Source organism: Furipterus horrens, unplaced genomic scaffold (assembly GCF_987537825.1).
Source record: "Furipterus horrens unplaced genomic scaffold, mFurHor1.1.pri manual_scaffold_3, whole genome shotgun sequence".
Lineage (NCBI taxonomy): Eukaryota > Metazoa > Chordata > Mammalia > Chiroptera > Furipteridae > Furipterus > Furipterus horrens.
Genome location: NW_028327173.1, coordinates 15,940,303 through 15,961,296, shown reverse-complemented (window position 1 = coordinate 15,961,296; position 20,994 = coordinate 15,940,303). Strand labels below are relative to the sequence as shown.

At 40.5% G+C, this 20,994-nt stretch overlaps 1 protein-coding gene across 2 annotated transcripts in view; it reads right to left on the bottom strand.

The window, feature by feature from the left end:
- Positions 1 to 1,979: 1,979 nt before the first annotated feature.
- Positions 1,980 to 20,994, bottom strand: part of MACO1 (macoilin 1) — a 67,505-nt gene continuing 48,490 nt past the window's right edge. For both annotated transcript variants that reach the window (XM_090268815.1, XM_090268816.1), the window contains exons 7-11: positions 13,164 to 13,322; positions 11,500 to 11,682; positions 9,420 to 9,540; positions 6,963 to 7,137; positions 1,980 to 2,441 (exon numbers count right to left, since the gene is read on the bottom strand). In XM_090268815.1, the coding sequence (XP_090124941.1) occupies positions 2,239 to 2,441; positions 6,963 to 7,137; positions 9,420 to 9,540; positions 11,500 to 11,682; positions 13,164 to 13,322 (841 nt within the window). In that variant the 3' untranslated portion in view covers positions 1,980 to 2,238. The remainder of the gene's footprint in view (positions 2,442 to 6,962; positions 7,138 to 9,419; positions 9,541 to 11,499; positions 11,683 to 13,163; positions 13,323 to 20,994) is intronic.

Sequence of the window (20,994 nt, the reverse complement as noted above, 5' to 3'; positions counted from 1 at the left end):
AGGAAACCCAACAGGGGATTGGCCACAAAGTGGGTCAGTACGATTCTGGAAAATGGGGGGGAAAATTTGCTCTCAAGGTCTCACCAACTCCCTTCCAACCCCATGACTAACTTGGTTTTTTAGGAAAGAAGGGTTGTACCAGAACACACGTCAGCCTTGGTTCTAATCAGGTCCGAGAGAAAGGAAGAAAGAGAGAGGGAAGGAGGCAGTGAGGACTGAGGGAGGGACAGAGGAAGGACGGGGAGGAGGAGGGAGGGAAAGAGAATGAGAATGGATCCGTCTTAAGTAAGACTAGAATTGCAGTCAACCTGAGACCTGGGATGGACTCAGCCCCAATCCTGTGTCTGCTCCCCACCACACGGGACGAGGCCACTTGACAGGGTGCTGAGATGGGAGAGCAAGAGCAGCAATCTAAGGTCCATTCAGAACTATCGAACTTTTTGTGCCCTCCTGAAAACGTAAAAAGGCAGAAAACTAGTTTTATCTGTAAGAAAATGTTTATTCTTTTGAACCCCACAGGGGGGAAAAAAAAGAATGCAGCCAAGACCAAGTATTTAACAAAAATAGTGTTCCAAAAGGCAGCAAAATGGGGGAAACCTCAACACAAAGTCAGTGACAATTTTCCATGTTTTTGCACAAAGATGAAAAAAAAAACTATGACAATTCTGAGTAACACTTTCATGGTGACAATTACACAAGATGATTCAAAAATGCAAAATGGCAGCAACATGCACACCTGGCTAAAGCTAGATTGTTTTTTATCCCAAAATAAGATCTGTGATTAAAAGGATGACTCTTTTTAATACTTCTATTTTGCTGACTTGCTTGTCCTACTTAATTTGTTTTAAATGAGACATACTTGCCAATTAACAGGAAATTTTAGAAGAACTATGTTCTTCCAGAATTTGTGGCAAGGAAGCAAAACCAATCTATTTGGTTTCTTAATGTGCCTAATTTCCAAATACAATTTTGCTTTGTCCCTCCCTCTCCCAGTCCCTCCCCCCACCCCCACCCTGATTCTTCCAAAAGTTGCCAGTGCAAACACTTTTCTACCAATGTATAATATACACTTCAAACAAATCTTTGTGCAGAGTTTTGAGTTTAAAACTCTTAAAAAAAAAATACTCCTTGGCACAAGAGCTGAGGAATAGTCAAGTTTCTTCTAAACTGTCCAACACAAGATGATGAAGAGTGGGAAGAAGCACACACAGTTCAATGAAATGAAATGAAAACAGAACAAAACGAAAACAAAAAGCCTCGAACTGCAGCTTTTATTAGCTGTCATTGCAGAGTCTCACACACAAACGCCACCCCACTCCCCGTCCCAAGGTGCTGCTGGCCTCGCGACACGTCCGGAACACCGTGGTGCTTTCTATGAAAAGTAACAGAAGGAGTGGCCGCGGTGGAAACGAGCAGCCCAGCTACCCACCAGTTTTACAGCAGGATCCGCAGTGAGCTTGACACAGACAGAAGACAGATGATGACAAAGGGGGGAAACAGTCTAACATCATCAAGTTTCCTCTTGAAATGTCTCTTCCCAAGGCACTGTGAACAAGACTGCTGCTAGCAACTTTCGAGGACTAAACACAATGGTGGGAATATAAACATTTCAAACACTCCCCCTGCCCCTGTCTCACAGCTAGTCTCATCGCCTGAGTTTCTCCCCTCAGCTTAAATGACACTCCTTGACTTTGTTTGGTCCTTAGAGGGGTAATCAAATTTTTTTTTTCTGTAATATCAGGAATCGTCTTCTTGAATGCAGCTATACAATCAAAGCTGTGTTAGGTTATTTAACTTTCACTCTAAAAACTAAAACTTTTTATTATCACCTCATGTGGATCCAATGTGCAGGTTTTGCTTATTTAGGAACAAAATGAAACAAAAATAGAGGACTGAGAAGCAAAAACTCTGCTTTTTTTTTTTCTTTTTTTTTTTTCAAGAGGAAACTGTAAGAATACATAAAAGGCAAAATTGGCTACTTGAAATCCAAGAACGGTTTTAATGTGTTGGCCAAAAAAATAAACTGCAAAGTTCTGTGAGGTCTTCTAAAAATTTACAAAAAAAACTGATGGGCAGGTCTAATCAGACTTGGGTGTTATCTTTCCCCCCCTTTTAAAAAAACGACAACATATACAATCCCACAAAATACAACATAAACTTTTTATCTTGACTGCCAGAGACGCTCCTCTGCAATGCCTTCTGGTAACCAAACTGTTGGGCGAAATACACAGCTGGCCTTCACTTCTTCAGGGGCTGGTAAACAGAGGCATTGGGATCGAGTCCAGAGGGACTGGTCTCCACAAATTTGGAAGAGTAGTGGGGGGAAACAGGGCTCAGGGGGCTGGTGGCGGCACTGTACGTTATGCTGGGCATGACGGCCATGACTTCGGCTATCTTCTGTTTTAGGTCCTTGATTTCCTGGTCTTTCTGAAGAATTTGTCCTGGAAGATCAAAGACCCACTGTTAGTGAGGAGGGAAAGCTAACCCAGCACAATGCCCTTCTGGGCCAATCCCAATGGGTGTGATTCCAGCTTTGATGGTTTGTAAGGGCAGACAAACCTTCCTGTAAAGGGCCAAACAGTAAATACTGTAGGTATTATGAGCCACACACTGTCGTTGTCATGTTGTTATTTACTTATTTATATATTACCATGGAAGAATGTAAAAACCATTCTTAGCCCCTGGGTGGTACAAGAACAGGTGGTAGACCAGATTTGGCCTGAGGGCCATGGTTTACAGGTACAAAGGGATTCTGTTTATGCAGGTGTCACTAGGTTTTGAGCATGGCAGGTCACCAATGACAGCATAAGAGAGTGCTGATTTTGAACTATCTGGGAGAGCAGACTATCTGAGTGTCAGAGCAAGGAGCACAGAACAACTGAGGCCTCAGAATCAGTTCCAACAATACACTTTGCCCCGAGGTTCTGTTAACAGAAAATAAGTGGATCCCTGTGGCTGCTGCACTGGGGGTTCTCAGGTGACTCAGACCTCTGCCCAGTCTGCACGTGTCCGGAGGCTTTAAGGACACCCTTCCTCACTACATTTAGTTCCTTATCTAAGCAGCTCCTGCCTGCCTCAGAGCTGTTTCCCTTTTGTGCTTCTCCTGCTAAGTTGTTAACTCTTGTGGTTTTCTCTTTCTACCTCCTCACTAAGCTTTCCCTACTCCTTTCATTTAAATCAGACCCTGCCCCCAACTCCTAGATTCTCAGCACACCCTAATCTTTCCTTTCTGTCACTTGACTCTTTGGAATAACGATAATAATTACAGTAGCTAACACATATGTGCCAGACACTCTTCTAAGTAATTCCATATACAAACTTATCACGACAACCCTATCAGGTAGAAATTATTATCATCCACTTTATAGATGAGGAAACTGAGGCACAGAGAAGTTGAGCCGAGCCAGGATTCAAATCTATGCAGCCTGGCTCCAGAGTCTGCACTCCTACCCACCACATTCTTCTGTCACTTGTAACTAGTCATTTAAGTAATGATTTGCATCCATCATCTCTCCAATGGACCATGAGCTCCATGAGGGCAGAGACTATTTACTTTTCTCCCCCAATGACTATATCCCTAGTGCCAGTCCAGGATAAAGCTGAGGCACTGCAAGTTACGTATTTTGCCCAAAGTCATTCCGTTATTAAGAGATAGAGCAGGATTTCAACCCAGGACCACTTTGTTCCAAAGCCTATGCAATTTCCATCATTCTTTGAAGCTCCCTGATCTCCTGGGGAAGAACACTTAGGAATAGCCTTCGAAAACGTAAATGCTTAGAAAAGAAAGAGGTTGAATTTGAATTGCATTCCAGTCCTACAGAAGATGGTAATATATTTAAAAATATAACTGAACATGGTGCCACATTTTTAAAAAGGATGTAGTAGGAATGAAAGTCATTTTGGAACCAGGATGAATCAAATGATATAGAAAGGAGAAAGGAGAAAAGCAACATGTGTTTGACTTGAGTTACAAAGTTGGGTTCTCATCAGAATATTCTGAGCATGACAGTGAAGGGAAGGCAGCAGCGCGGAGCCCTAGAAAGGACCTGCTCCGTGTGACTTCTTTTTTGTCCCCTCAGCTTTAAGTAAGCCTCAAATTCCTCCTTCCCTTTTAACAAAATAAGCCTCAGATGAATAAAATACTTTATGGCATCTGATACATGAGTCACTGGATCTTTTTTTCTACGCAGATTTAAGTTTGATTTCTTTAATCAGTAAAAGGCAAACATGCCCAGAGCTTTGAAAAAGACATTTCTTTCTGCTTCTTCCTTGCTTTACAAGAACTCCTGGCCTGACAAACCAAGCTCCCCTTGGCTATTCTGAGACCAGGTGCTGCTTCACTGCAGGGGGAATCTCATCCAAGTCTGCGAATCCAAGTACACAGGCTGCAGCAGAGAGAGGTGGCCACTTCTCAGGGAGCTGAGCCAAGTGAGAAAAAACCCTGGGGTATGATCAGAAGTTCGGCTTTAAAGCAGGATTCCCAGGAGCCTTCTTTTTAAATGCCTTTCTCTGAGTCCACAGATTAATACACCCAATTCTCAACTCCCTTCTTTCCTCTTGCTCTACCCCTTGGGTTATCCCAAGCCACTCCCACGACTTCTTCGCTAACTTCTCACATTTCTGTATCCCATCCCCCACCCACAGGGGTTTTGGTCCTCTCTCTGGGGTTTAGGCCCCAAATTCCCACTGACCAATGAACATTTTTTACCTGGGTGTCCAAGAAGCAACTCCAAATGAAAACATCCCAAACCAAACTCACTCTGCCTTCTCATTCCTCACATCTCCCTACTCTTCCTCCTTGGTTCCAATAACCTTATCCCTCCCTCCCGTGTGGACCACCCTCCTCCCTGACACTCTTCACCTCCTAGAAGACGACAGCGCCAGCTTCCTAACTGTCCTCTCTGCCTCCACTCCATCTTTTAGATCCACCTTTCATACTGTTACTGGGAAGAGACTTCCAAGATAACAGCCAGAACATGTCACTTCTTCCTCCTGAAAATGGAGGAACTGTGCTCTCAAGTATGGCTTCAGTTGTGGTCCTTCTGATCTCCCGCTCTCTTTTCCTGGGTCCCCCAGCACGGGGTCAGGGGACTGCTCACCTGGACATTCCCAGCACTTTCTTCCCTTCATGTACTCTATTCCCTCAGGTTAACAGTCTTCCTCCCTGCCATTCTCTGCTCTCAGAACTTATCCTTCAAAGCCCATTCAGGGACCCACCCCCTTCTGAAGACACCCCTGATCTCTCCTCCTGCCTTGCAAGCCCTCTGCCTCTACCTAATGGCAGCAGGTCTTGCTGCTCGGCTTGCCTTCTCACAGGGGCCAGAGTCCAAACTAGCTTCATAATAATACTGACACAGTATTTGCCTTCTTCACACTCACTCCCTCACGGGCATAAAAAAATCTTCCAGAAACAACATGGCAAGTGAAATTACAACAGAATGAATGTAGAAACAGAGGTGGGAATGGGACTATCTTTTATTAAACCAGAAACTAAAGAGATTTACTAAATATAAAACAATGCTGCTTTTCTCATCAAAAATTTTTTTGGAAAATAGTTATTTTTCATAAAAATCTTACTTATGTTAATAAGTAACATGTTTAATTTTACAATGAATTAAGAAATGTTTAAAGTTTTAATTTCTAATAGGTAAATACTGACAGATATAATCCAGTGGGGAAAATATCCTCCTTGGTATACTCAATAATTTTAAGCACACAAAAAGGGCTCTCTAAGACCAAAAAGTTTGAGCACCACTGCCCTAGACTGCATCTTGTTCATCTGTCTCTCCTTTAGCTTCTAGTAAATGCTATACACAGAGTAAGTGTGAATGCTCACTAAACACTGTTGAAATACTTTTCTTTCTACTAAGTCAACTTCAAATTTCTTTTTAGTAATTTATTGGTGGCTAATCAATTCCTTGCTCAAAATCCAAATTCCTTTTCATGAGTTCATGCCATGCCTCTGTTCAGAAGCCTTTTAAAAATGTCCTCTGCCATTCAAAGTCCAAAGTCCTTTCTATGGGCCACATAGTCTGGCAGAATGTGGCTCCTGCTACTTCTGAGGCTGACAACTCTCCCATCACTCAGGCTGCTGTCCCAACGGCCACCACACATGCTCCCTCTGCCTGAAGTGCTCCCCCTGAGAGATTAGCAAGACACGCTCATTCTCTTCCTTTCAGTCTCTGCTCAAAGGCTATCTACTTAAAGCATTTTTCATGTTCACCATGTCAAGGTAGTACGCACGCGCACATACCCTGGCCCCCTTGCCACTGCTCTATTTTCTTCACTGCACCATCGCCATCTGACATATATTTGCTTGTTATCATCTGGCCCCTCAGGGATTCTCACGGTACCCGGCACACAGTAGGTCTCAATAAATATCTGCTGAGTCAACAGCCAGCTCTCCAGACTCTCCTGTCACCATTTCCTTGTCTGGAACCTTCACTCCAGCCAAGCAGAGCCAGAGGCAGCTCTGAACAAGTCAGGCCCTCCCAGCTTCCCTGGCCTTGCTTGAGCTGCTGCTTCTGTGTAGATGCCTCTCTAGTTCTCACCCCCACTACACTGCCTCATCTCTGGGCTACCTTTTCTCATCATTCGGGACCCAGCTCAGACAGCAGCATTCCTGAGCCCTCTGCCTCCCCGGACTGGCTTCGTCCCTGCCTTTCTCTATGTTCCCACAGGCCCTGTGCGTACTGCTGCCACCAGTACCCCGGGGTGACTCTGCAGTGCTCTAACTTTTCAACACCATGAGCGCCTTGAGCACCGAGGCTCAAGCTCTTCTCTGTATGCCCTGCTCTTGACATGTTCTCACTTCAAAATATGTCTGCAAGGATGAATGAATGTGATGATTCCTAAATGTCAATGCTGGGCCCTTAACCACTCAGGAAAGAAACGGAAATCCTCTCTGTGTCTCTGTGCATTTGCACGCGCTCCACCTCACCTGGGACCTGCTGCCTTCCTACCTTGGGCAATCTCGAGCTGTCGCTTTGCATCTCCAAGTGCAGAGAACAGGTCCAGCTTGATTCTTGTTTCTGCGCTCAGGCTGTTCTCCAGGTGCTGTGTTTTGTCTTGCATGGCTGAGAGAGCTGACATTAACACCTCAGTGTCCTTCTCATTTTCCTTATACTTCCGAAGCTCCTATCAATATCATCAAAGCAGCAATGTTACAAGATAGTTTTGGCACCGATGTCTATAAATTAGCCTGAAATCACAAATAAAATTCCGCTATTATTCACCGGGCCCCTAGAACACAGAATACTAGTATTCTATGGGTTTAGACCTTACCACTTAGAGGGACTGCAAAATGGATTTATATGGTGATGTGCACATATGAAAACATTTTAGTAGATAAATTTGACTATGTTGTGCTTTTCTGTCCCTAAATAAAACACTTCCTTACAAGCCTAATTCACAACCACAAAAAACTTTTTCCTTGCTGCCAGTTCCAAATGTTGCTATAATACTGTCATCAAATTTGCCAAAAAAATTCTACTCTCAACTTGCACTAAAAACTATAAAAATGTTAACTACTTTGACAGGGCATACCGCAGAATAAGTCCATTTAAAACATCTGGCACTGCAGCCATTAAATATGTGCATATAGATATTTTAATTTCTTCATTTGAAGAGAGGAATCCAAACTTATTACAGAGAATTTAAAAATATATTAAAATTCAAGAAAGAAAATGAAAATCGCCCAAAATCTCAACTCTGTGGAAAATTTGATATATATTCTTTTAGTGTTTTAAGCATACGTGTATTTTTAACATAACTGAAATTGCAGTATATGGACAGCTTTGTATAGTTTTTTAAAAAACATGTAATCTCAAATGTTCTTTGAAAATGCAATTTTAATGGCTATATAGTATTCCCACATATATACGTACCATAATTTATTAAACAAATTACCTATTGTTCAGATTGTTTCCATTTTTCTTGCATTTATATGCTACCATGATGAACATTTTTGTATATCTATCATTGGTGAGATTTTAAAATACTTAAGTTAGGCTGGAGTCCTAAAAAGAAAAATACTTAAAAAGTACACAACCCTTTCCTGAAAGTTACATTTCCACTAACAATGTATGAGGCCTATTTCATTGCAGGCTCACTTGGGTTAATATCATTTAAAAATTCTTTGCTAATTTTACAGGAGATAAATGATACCCAATTTTAACTTATGTCTTTGGTGAGTAATAAGGATATATGCATGTGTTCTTTGCAGCCATTTATATTTCTTCTGTGAATTAACTGTTCATTTCCTTTGCCTATTTTTCTGTATATTTGAGCTTAGCAATTTTTATGAGTTATTTATATATCGAGAGTGTTAATTCCTTACTTATATTTGTTACAATATCTATACCCTCCCTGATGGATTATTTTCATTTATATTTTTTCGCTTTGTGATTTCTTCCATTATTTTTGACTGCAGTGTAATTTTTTTACTTATTTAATGTTTTATATTAAACTTATTGGGGTGACAGTAGTTAGTAAGATTGCACAAGTTTCAATATTATAATACATCATTTGTATATTGCATTGGGTGTTCATCACCCAAAGTTTATCCTCCTTCTGTCACCTCTTCCATTAATTTTGTTTTGAAAGTCTTCCCCTATTTCAAGATCAAAGAAATTCTATATTTTTACCTAGTTTAAAGCAAAATGTTTCTTTTATTTTTCTGCATTCAACTCTTCATCTGGAATTTCTTTTTGTGTAGTATGAGATGACCTTCTAATCTTATTATTTTTTCTTCACTGTTCTCATCCACTTCTGGTGCTACCTTTACTGCACACTCGAGGTTTTGTCTCTAGGTCATCTATTCTACTCCACTGACCTGCCAGTAACTTCTTACCAGTTCCACATGAGTCAAATTATTGCAAGTTATTGTAATTTTTTAATGCATGGCATTAGTTTTAAATGTTCCCTGGAAGAGCTAATGCTAAGTAAGTGCTTGGCTACGGTACACATGGCCCCCGAACTGGCTGTGCTGACAGCACCGGCAGCTTTCCTCACCGTGCCTTACACAAAACTGCAATGTGGAAGGCTCAGAGCCCCCTGGAATGGTCGATTCCCTGGTGATGCACAGAGGGTTAGGGCTAATAAGATATGTATAAATTCCAAAGGACACTAATCTGGACTATAACCTAAAAAAAATGAAATAACTCTACAGTAAGTCTAACAAATTCTGATAGAAAACATGTCAAAGGACCATCAACATTTTTGGCTTGTATTAGAATCTGGCTAAATTAAATATAATATGAATGAGCTAGACAAGATTAGAGCTTTCTTTTGTAATACAAACATTTTCAGATGCAATGGGATTTGCGTATATCAAAAGGCACCATCTCCACATTGTATCACAGACCACAAATCACAGAAGAGGAATTCATGTACAAGAAAGTCTTTGGTTCTCCCATTACCTGAACTTTCAGTTCTAGTTCTCTGATCTGGTCTTCTTTCACCTTCATGTCCATTGTGAGCTTCTTAACCTCTGCTTCTAATTCCCTGATCCGATTCCGTAAGGTTTCGGTGCACTCTCCCCTTTTGAAAAAGAAGAGAAGGAAATAAGGGGACTTCAAAGGTTGTAGGTTTACTTATATTGCAGGATTGCTATTTCTCTTACAGTCGAGAGTCAGTCAAGTGTCAGCTCATTCTCTCTATTCTTTGACAATTTCAACAAACTCTCTAAAATAATTATCGTTAACTGGGTATCTAATATGAGCCAGGCACCAAGCTAGGTACTTTACCCATACTACGTTCTTTATGGGGATAGGGTATATTATACCATTTTATAAATAAAAAAACTGAGGCTATACAGATATAATACTAGTCCAATGTCACCTAGTTTGTAGGTCACAGAACTGGGATAAGAACTGAGGTTTCCACTGGGCCATGTGACTTGAGACAATCAATACACACAAACTGGGCAAGACAAAGGCAGACATGCCCAGCAGGGGGCAGTGAGCCAAAAGAAAAACTTTCCCTTTTAAGGGACTAGGCATTGGGGCTTGCACCTTTCTTTAGTCATGAAGTTGCCATGGGCCTGGAGTAAACAGAAAAAGAAGGAAGCAGCATTAGGTGGCTTCTCACGGCTATAATAAGAATAAACTACAAAAGATGATGGCACAGGCTAGTCCAAAGCTGATTACCAACTTCTACATAAGTGATGGCAAACAAGGACCATCTAAGGATAAAACCAAAATAAATAAGCTTAACTGGAAAGAAAAATTTAGGGTAGGGACTAAAACCAATTTATTGATTCTCAGGCATAAGAGGCTCTACACAATATGGCTAAGGAACTGTCCTACCCATCTCAGTGGATTTTTTGAAAAAAGAAGGGAAATATGCACATGTAAGTGCTTCCGAAATGCTTACAAATCTTTAAACAAAAAACCAAAAATAAACAAACAAAAAAACCCCACACTAGGTTAGGGTTAGGCAGACTGGTAAATGGTCTTATGTGTCTATATAGATGCTGATGCACCAAGTGAACTCGGCCACCTGCAGTCCAGCCTGCTGAGGGGAGACACAGTCACGGGAGAAAAGGTTCTCTCCTGCTGATGACTGATCAATTATTCCGAAAATGCAAGAACCCCAAAGAAGGCTATTAATACACCAAATACAATAAAGCAAAACCCAAGGAAGAATGCCAACAGAATTATATCACATAGATACAAGATACAATAAAATTAAAATGAAGTAAATAATAATAATTTACCCTCACTCTTTATCAGTAAACCCATGACTGACCCCCACTATCCAGATGACTTCGCTAGGCAAGAAAACAAAGACAAAAAGTGACAATGTGAAGTAGAAGCCAAAAACAAAGAGGGTCTTAACTCTTTCCCCTCCTCGCTGGTATTCAGATGGCAGTTACATAGCAGGTTTTGGAATATCAGTATACTTTTCAATGGTACAGGAAGTAGTCCCTAATTTTCAGCACTCTACAAATTCAATGACATCTAATAGTAAGTTATGTTTCATCCCCCCTCCCCGCCCCCATCTTTTCCAGCTCATTTGACAGTTTGCTGATAGCTAACAAAAACAAGAGAGGTCAGTACACAATATTTGGGGAACCAAGATTTTACCTTTCTTCCATTTTAAGATTAAAAACTCCAGAAACACATCTAATTGTAAGGAGTAATAATGATAGTTCTATAAAGGGAACAAAATCCCGGATTGGTCTTTTCAAATCATCAGTTTTAAAGACAGTGACTGGAAACCCTTTTCTGAGCAGCACTTTGCCTCCCAGGTGTGGGAGGCATGGTAAGTCCCTCCTCCTATGTTATATAGACGAGGTCACTGACTGAGGATGGAGCTGTTATAAGGGAGCACAAGCTTGCACAGATGGAGTTTAAACCAGCTAATAAAACCTGATTTAAAAGCCATCCATCCGTGTACCACTGTTTATTTCCAGTCCTGCCTGAGGCATCCAATTCCCATGGCTGTCTTGGTACAAGGAAAGCCAACCATAGAGAAGCACTCAGGTGACAGACATACCTAGATGCCGCAGCAAATGCAACAGCCCGGGCAGCAGTAGCTTCTTCTAATTTCTTCCTTTTTTTCTCCTCCATTAGCTGCTTTTCAACAAAACTTCGGGCTTCCTGCTCAGCTTTTAGCTTCTTCTCCAGTTGGCTGATATTCTGCTTGTCTTTCTGCTTCACTTGCACAGCATTATGTAACCTATACGGAAATGATGGTCACACAGAGTTTTACAAATACCCACTATGAGCCCCGGAGAAGCGCAGCTCTTCTGTCATTATAAGGCCGAAGTAAGCAAGAGGTTCGAACAGCAAATCAAAAATATCTATTACCAGAGTGCCCAGGGAAAACACACTGTCATTATTATTCAACAGTTCCTAAATACCATAAGCAAGCTGTCATACAAGATTCAGAATCAGACCTAGCCTTTGATCTACAGAAGGTAATTCAGATAATACGGTAAAATAAGTTTCCATCAGAGGGAAAGAGAACTGTAAAACTAATTCAAGTGCCCCAAAGCACCTTGAAAGAACTTGGGTCTGACCAAGGAACAGCTAATGAAACCAGCCTCACTGGGACTGAGGTAAAGGGTAGGCGGGGAAAGGTCTTTTTTTGCCTGAATATAATTATGCTGCAGCCTTTCTTTTCCAGCTGTGAGATATTTTTTCAGGGTATCGCAAAAAAGATCTTATTGTTAGAGTCACAGAATGCTTCATTTCAGATAGAAATTTCAGCCATATTACCTTCTTTACCTAAGAGCACCCCCAGCTTAACACACCAATATAAGGTGAGTTTGTCAAAATATATCAATAAGGGGGAGATGTTCTCTATGTATCAATGCTAAAGTCATCACATATGTGGGCCAAAAGCAATGGAGAGGTTATTTCCCTGTAACACTTTAGTTTTTAAGTTACATTCCTTAAAAGTATTGAAGAAGTACTCTTTTAAAAAAATATTTTATTTATTTATTCATTTTTAGAGAGAGGGGAAGGGAGGGAGAAAGAGAGGGAGAGAAACATCAATGTGTGGTTGCCTCTTGCATACCCCTAACCGGGGACCTGGCCCACAACCCAGGCATGTGCCCTGACTGGGAATTACACCAGTGACTTCGGTTCACAGGCTGGCACTCAATGCACTGAGCTACCCCAGCCAGGGCCTGGAGGACTACTCTTTCAATGGGGCAAGGCCACATTAAGTCAAGAAGTAATTCCAGAATGAATTAATAGAAAGCATAAGAATTCACACAGAAAAGCTGGCTTTTTGCCTGCCTCTTCAAATAAACTCAAAGTTCAATGTCATTTTTTTAGTTTTAAAAATCAAAGTAGAATCTAACCCTCTGGAAAACTTCCACTCAAAGGAGCAAGAGCTTTAAACTGTGACAGAAATACTTCTTGTCAACTTTACTTATATTATCACAAGAGCTCAATAACTTTTAAGCTAAGAGAAGAAGTTATTAAATGACAGAAGACAAAACAGCAATATTAATAAACATTTGTTGAAATAAATTCTTATAGATTTTATAACATGTTGAATATCTGGTACTAAATTAAATATGTTAACATTTTATTTAAAAACCCCTCTGCCAGGTCCCGTGGTCATCATGAATCTTGTGCTCCAATCCTTGGGAACAAAAGAGACAGTGAGGCCACTTGGCTCACCAAAGGCCCAATAGGTGCACATACTTGTTCTGCAGCAGCTCATTCTCCTGCCGGAGCTGGCCCATTTCTGAGCGGATCCCTCGCTCGGTGCTCGAGAGGGAGCTGATCTGACTGCGGAGCTCTTGTTCCACTTGCCTGCTGGCCTGCAGGTCAGCCTTTAACTTTTTAATATCTTGTTCCAGCCTAGGAAAAGAAGAAACATAGCATTTTCATCACAGAGAGAGCACCCACGGGACTCTGCAGAGGCCCTGACTGAAGTCGCGATTGCTGGGTGGACAGCCGAGGACCCCTCTAGCAGATGCTGCCACCTCTACAACTTCCGTCTGCAATTAGCTCTTTATCCAAAGCTTCTGCCTGGGTCCCCACCTCTTCCCCGGGGAAGGTAACTTTTGATTTCCTCCAAATGTTTGTGAACACTGACAGGTGAAGGTGGTGCTTGTGAGCATCTGAGCTGCTAACAGAGGAAGAGGGAAAGGCGAAGAGAGGCTGGCTGAAGGGTAAGGTCCCCTCGCTACTGGTGAATTTCCCATGCCCCTCAGTAAGGGAATGTTAGTAACACCCAGCTCAGGACCCACCTGCTTTGAGATAGTCTGATAGATCAGAATCTACTGTCTGAGATTTCATCCCACCACAGGCCTGGAAGAAAACAGTATCTGAGACAACCTCCTGAAATGACTAGCATCCTTGCTAAATGATGTTCACACTTCTGGTGATGATGACATAAGAACTCATTAGACTCAATAACAATGAAAAAAAAAGAACAAAGTGCACGTTTAAGAATCATAAGAAAACTCCATCTGTGAACTGAATCCTGTATTTTCTCTTCAATTCCTTACTCCTGCTCCATCTTTTTTCTTTAATACAGCAATAGTTTCATTTTAAGCAATACATATTGGGGAACTATTATGTGAACATGTATTGCTAGAAAAGGTCAACAAAAAGTGTAAAATCAAGCCCCTTTCTTCATGAGAGGACTTTTCAATATCGCTAGGGGCCAATAAATAGATACTTAGAATGATTAAACAATAATACAAGGAAGACCATGATTAAATACATGCTAGAAGGAATAATAACTACTATTTAAGGAGAGCTATGTACCAGCACTGTTCTACGGCTTTAATAGTATAAACTCATCCAATCTGCACAACTTATGGCTAAATGCAATTATTATTCCCATTTTTATAGATGAAGAAATTTAGATTCAAGAAAGCTTCCAGCCAAGGCCACACAGGCAGGATAGCTCCAGAGTCCACTCTTCACCAGTAGGCTGAACTGTAGTTATATCACTCAGAGAATGGTGTGGGCAGAAGTGCCACATGAGTTCTGGGGACAGAAGGTGGGAACTGAGTTGGGACTCAAAGGTTGGGCAGGTTTTGGAGAAACAGGAGAGGAAGAGGGAGCATTCTAAACAAGGGAGAAAACATGTCCAAAAGCTCAAAGACAGGAACAGCCATAGATATTTGAGGGACAGAGCAATCAGTATGGCCTCTGAGGAAGGCTTGTACTGTGGAAAGAGAGTGAGAAAGAATAGAATGGGTCTGGTGGCTGGGACTGTGGTGAGTGGCGCTGAAGGTCGGGCCAAGGATGGCTGCCATGTGAGACGCATGAGACACCCTTTCCTAAAAACTTACAGGTAGGCAAAAAGTCAGTTTGTTCTACTGAGACTTGTGCATTTTTCACTGATACAACATACCAACAGAACCAGGATTTCTGGAGAGCAATGGTGATCTCTCCTTGGGATTGCCAGCTCCACAAACTAAGTCCCGACAGGCATGTTTTATTAAGCACTAAATCCCCAGGGCCCAACCCATCATCAATACTTACTAAATACATGTTGCCGGCATCTCTCAGAAAACTGAAGAGCAGCCATATTTATTTATCTACTTTTGCCAAGAGAAACAAAATCTCAATAACAGAAAGTCCTATAACATTGATGGTCATCTCCCAGGCACAGCAGTCAGTCTCCCCGTCCAGTGACCAGGAGCATAGACCGGAAACCTTGTGTTCCAGGAGCTCTGACAGGTCTCCTGACACAGCTTGCTCCCCAGGGAAGGGTCACAAGTCAACATCACGCCACACTTTCGCTATTGCCAGGGTTATTCCAGTTGAATGTCCTCCCAGAACTGCTCTAAACAATTACAGACCAGCATTTATACCATCCCACACCATCCCTCATTCACCCGAAGTAACCCAAGGGATATTTTCCAAAACAGGTCGATGCTGTCAGGTTACCCCCATTAAGAGGTTTGGCTGAAAAACGTATTAGGTAATTTATCTTTCTTGAGAAGCCGATTTCACAGTCTGAGGATCACATTTTCAGTAGAAAGGGTGAATTTTAAAACGAGAATAGGGACTTGCATGGTTTAGTAATGCGTTTAGGATCCAGATTCTAGACTCAGCTCTGGCGCCAGTTCTGTGACCCTGGACAAGACCATGTAACCTTCTAGGACTCAGTTTCCCCATCGGAGGCTAATGATCGCTAAAGTTCCTCCCAGCCTGGTCTAGGATTTCTAGGCCTGACACACTTACTGCTGGCTGCTGATCTGCTTCTTCAGATTAGCAACCTAGGCTGTATCATATGCAGAGGCACAGGAATCAGGTTCCACACAACCAGCCAACTGGGGGAAAACATGTGCCACACTGGGAATGAAAGAAAAATTAAATCTGCCCAGGCTAGGTGTCAGTGATTTGCATATTACTTTTTTTGCATTTTTGATTGCCAATTTTCCTGCCATGAACTAAGAATATTCTGAATGAAATTTTAGAGCTCCTTGAAAACCCAAAGAGTTAATGCAATTATGAGAGCAAAAAGTACAAAAATATCTAGAGTGTTAACTCTGAAGACCACAGGATACTGAACAACAATATATTTTTTTATGCAGAACTATGAAATTTTTGTCAAAGATATGCAGCAGCACAAAACAACAAAAATAAAATGATGTGGTTATAAGGATAAGTTGAAAATTTATAAGTTGTACACTTAACATTTGTGCGTGTGTGTTATAATTCAATAAAAAGTTTATTTTCAAATACAGTTTCACAAGACATAGAGTGAAAATGCTTCAAGATTTTCATAACCACTACTACCAATTTTGTGAAACTCTTAATTATTGTTTTTCAAACAGTTGCAGCAAAACCTGAAAGTTAGCAGCAGAAACACTTATCTATAGGAACACTGTATAAGGGTATGTAAGATGAAACTTCAAGTGCTAAATGGTAAATTCTAAGTTTTTAAAATTTATGAGGGGGAGTTTTTCATTGTCTTGCTTCAGAAAGCATTATTTTAACCTTAAAGGTTCACTATATTTTAAACCTTTACTGAGATAGGTAAAGTGATTTACAATTCCTTAGTGGATTTATTTTTTATTGTAAAGGTGATAGACAGTCAATATAAAAAACTGCATATAGCAACAGAAAAGTATAAAGTATAAAAATGTAGATAATTCACAATCTTCTCATCCAGACAGAACCACTCACTATTCACATTTGGTTTACTTCTTTCCTGTATGTCTTTTTTCCTTCCCCTTTCTTCACACATGTATATATTTTTAATATTGGTGAGAGATTACCACATATACAGTTTATATATCTTAAGCACCTTCCCACACCATTAGAAACTTCCCATAAGCAATTCAATTACTGCATAATATTCCATCATGTGAATGTTCGATACAGTCTTATTTTCTAAGATATAGCTCAGTTTTTCCATATGCTCATTGCAAATTATATATATGAGTTATAAAAGAATTTACATGAATCAGTAAATTGAATTGAATCAAGCCAGTTAAGTGCCAGGGTATTTATTAGACAGATAACTACTACTTGTCTTAATGATATACTTAACCCTTTGGTGCTCAAGGTCAAAACTTCCTAGGTAATAAAGCGGATATATAATTTATTGGTGTGACACACCAAGAAGTACTGATTAAATGGTGTTAAGAGGTTAATGCAAAACTCTTCAAAAGTATTCATGGGATTTTATTACAATGTCAATAGCTGCAACCTAAATTAGAAGCAAGTGGTCAGGAAGAACACGAGGCAAAAGTGATAGTTTCTAACCCTAAAACTCATTTCAGTAAATAGAGATCAAAAGAAAGGAAGAAAAAAGTGATCCATGAACTCAACCCCCTTTTAAAAGGGCTAAATCCTATTCTTCCCTACACAAAAGAAGATAAAGGGGTAAAAGGAGAATTTCTTCCAGAAGTACAATCTCATCCAAAAAAGAAAAAAGAAAAAATTGAGCCAGAGAGATCTTAACCAAACTCTGGTAAGGCTTAGGCAGGAATAGACGCACTCCCTTCCTGCTTGCCCAACTCCTGTGGCACTAGTTTTCACCCCTACAAAGGCTGCCTAATGGTGTCACCACTTGGGATAGATGGGGCCCATGGCAAAACCAGAGTCTATGCGTCCAATAAATATGTCCATTTGTGCCAATCAAACAAGCCAGGGTTTTAACCAACTCAAAATGTTACCTACTGGGTCCAGGCACCTTTCATAGCCACTTCACTGATAATTTTAGAAGACAGCACTCAACTTCTAACCATGTGAAGCTACAGCCGGACTCTAGGTCACAAACAAGAGGTGGGACCATCACAAGAACTTTCTCAGGTGCGTACTCTAGTGGGCTGGGCTGACTTCAAAGCAAACTCACTCCAAACCTTAACTCAATCTCATCTTCTCCCTCATTCTTCCCAATGAAGTTACAATGTAAATGGTTGATAATTATTTAATTATTTAATTTTAATTAATTTATTTTAATAATTAATTATTTAATAGCAAGATTTGTATTTTAATAAACTCCAAAAGAATGAAGCTCAGACATTAGCCTTTGAGGCAGGCTAAGTAGGAAAAATATCTTTGAGTATCTTGAAGTACACCTGTAGTAAAACAAAGTGCAGTATTCAAGTGTCAGCTTTTAGTTGAAAGGGGTATTGTTTTTAAGTATCTGAAAAGTAGGAAGATATTTATGTCAAAATGTCTGTAACCCCTATTTTTTGTGAATTACTTGAATTACAGCCCACAGTACTATGACTTCATTGAAAGTTTAAAGTCTGCAATGGGTACTGCCAGTAACTCCTGAAGCTTTTATAAAACCTGAAGCTTTGAGGCCTGACAGAAGCACAGAGGAACTTCAAGGCTATGGGGCAGTAAATTTCCCCAGGAAGCAAGTCTTACAAAAAAGAAGGAGGCTTTTCTCACCCAGGACTTCACCTAGGGATAACTAGGTTCCCCAAATACTCCATGACTCACACGCCATTTGCACTCCAGAAAACTACCTAAGCGCTCATTGCTTTGGGCTGGGCGGTTGGCCCCACCAGCTATTCGGGAAGATAAGGAGCCTTGGCTCTGTTGGTTATCTCTGAATTCTCAGGTGCTAGGAACAGAGATGCTGCAGGCTCTGGAAGGCAGCAAAGACCTTACAATTCTGCTGGCTCTATAAGAAAAGGGGCCTCAGGTCATCCACAAATTACACTGCCAAGTGATTGAAAGACAGGTTTTTCTAACAAACCTGTCAAACAAGCCAAAAGTGACCCACTCCTTGTTTCCAGACATCTTCTGCCTTTAATTGTACCACCCGTCTGGGAGGAACAACCTCCAATTTTCATATTTTACTCATTCTTTAAGGCTCAATTGAAAAATAAAAACAAATAACAAACTAAACAGACTCTCCAGCATGAGGTGCTGATCTCCAGAGTCCCAAGTTCCCTCTCTCTCTGAAATCTGAAAGCATTTACCATTGATACTTCTCGTTTGGGACTAAACTATTCATTGCCTTGAGCTGTTTTTTAATTTGTTCTGGTTTTTAATCTTCTCCTATGTATGTATCTTATTTCTAAAAAGATTAAGTTCTTTGAAGCCAGGAACCGACAGTGCTATGAAATTAGAAGCTGGAACTGTATTTCTAAAATTTCTTCCAATTCTTCCAGGCCATGTCTCTAACCCCCACTCTGTGTCCGTCTCCTCAGTGTTTAGATAGAACAGGGTCAGTGTTATGACAAATGAGGCTCTGGAAACATATCTACAGCATGCCGTCAGATATTTAGTTTAAATCATAGCTGAAGGAGACAGGAGTAAGTAGGTTCTTGCTTATCAAGCAGGCAGGTGCACATGAGAAGAATGAGGAGTAACTGTACCATCTTGGTAAGTACCTAATCCATTAGGAGATCCCCTGGTATACATTAATCATACACGACAAGACTTGTTTAGGGACTGCACAGTTGTCTATGCAGAAAGCTGAGCTCATAAATCAAAGCTCTGTCCCAAAAAGAAAAGACTGTTTATCCTCTTCATAACTCCTTCCCTTCTCCCCTTTCCAGGTCACTCACACTGACAGGACAGGCAGCGTGGGTCATTCACATAAAGATGCAAAGGTATCTCATCTATGACTTGAAGCTTCTCCAGTATATCCTATAAACCACAGCTTTGGAAATAGTGAAATAAAGCTGCCGAGGGTCTCACTGTAGTCACTACAATTGCTTACAAGGCACAAGCATCCAAAAATAAGCAACAGCTTGATGACCTGATTACAAAGTACTTATGTCTCTGCTCCCTAATCTGTCAAACACAAAAGGCAAACATATTAATTTTCATTAAGGTATGCAAAGAAATGCAGAAAAGGAATCCTAGAGGCTTTCATACAACCGGTCATTGTAGGAAATGAAAAGCTGACTTCTTGAAGCCCTTCAAGAATAAAGCTATAAGTGCCACAAACTAGTATTTTTAATAAGGTCCTTAAAGAATGTGGTCAGATTTGATAGTGTGTATCAAAAGTACTTAAAATGTTCATATCTGTTGATGCAGCATACTACTCCCATATATTTATTTATTTGGAGAACTGGTGATACAAAAATTGATGTAAAAGTGCCTTTGTTGCAGCATTATTTATAATAAAAATATTAGAAACACTTAAATATTCAACAGAGGGTTGGCTAAATAAATTGTATATTCATTCATGTGTCTGTATGACTGACATACACCATTAAAAAAAAAGACACTGAGAACTCTGGTTGGTGTGGTTCAGTGGATTGAGCACTGGCCTGCGATCTAAAGGGTCACCAGTTCGATTCCCCATCAGGGCACATTCCTGGTTGGGGGCTGGGCCCCCAGTTGACGGCATGCAAGAGGTGACAGATTTCTCTCTCTTTTTCCCTCCCTTACCCTCTCTCTAAAATAAATAAATAAGTAAGCAAATAAATAATAAACGGTTCTTGCCTTTCAAAAAGGAAAAGAAAAACTCACCGAGGAAGAATATTATTATTATTACTTTTTAAAGATTTGTTTTATTTTTAGAAAGAGGGGAAAGGGAGGGAGAAAGAGAGGAAGAGAAACGTCAATGTGTAGTTGCCTCTCAGGTGTCCCCAACTGGGGACCTGGCCTGCAACTCAAGCACGTGTCCTGACTAGGAATCAAACCTGCAACTTTTTGGTTCACAGTCCAGTGCTCAATCCACTGAGCTACACCAGCCAGGGCAAAGAAGAATATTCAATGACAAGGGAGAATGCTCATGACACAGTCAGTGAAAAAGACAAAAGTGAATGACTCACAGGCTATATATTAAGATAGTGGCTATTGCTTCTTTATCTTAAAATTTGAATATAATCAACATATATAATTTATTTTCAACATTTTAATTCTTATTTTATAATTAGGAGGAAAGTTATTTTAAAAGAGAAGGCTGTCAATTGACTTTCCATGGCTTTTCAATGTTCACTGTTCCTCTTAGATTTTCCCATGTTACAGGTCAGTTTCAGAATAGCCTGAAAGCTTTTGGGAAAATCCAACTCTTCTACTTGCCTAACTGTTTAGGTCATTCCAAAAAAGAGGAACTTAACTTTCTGAAGTAGACAATGGTTCC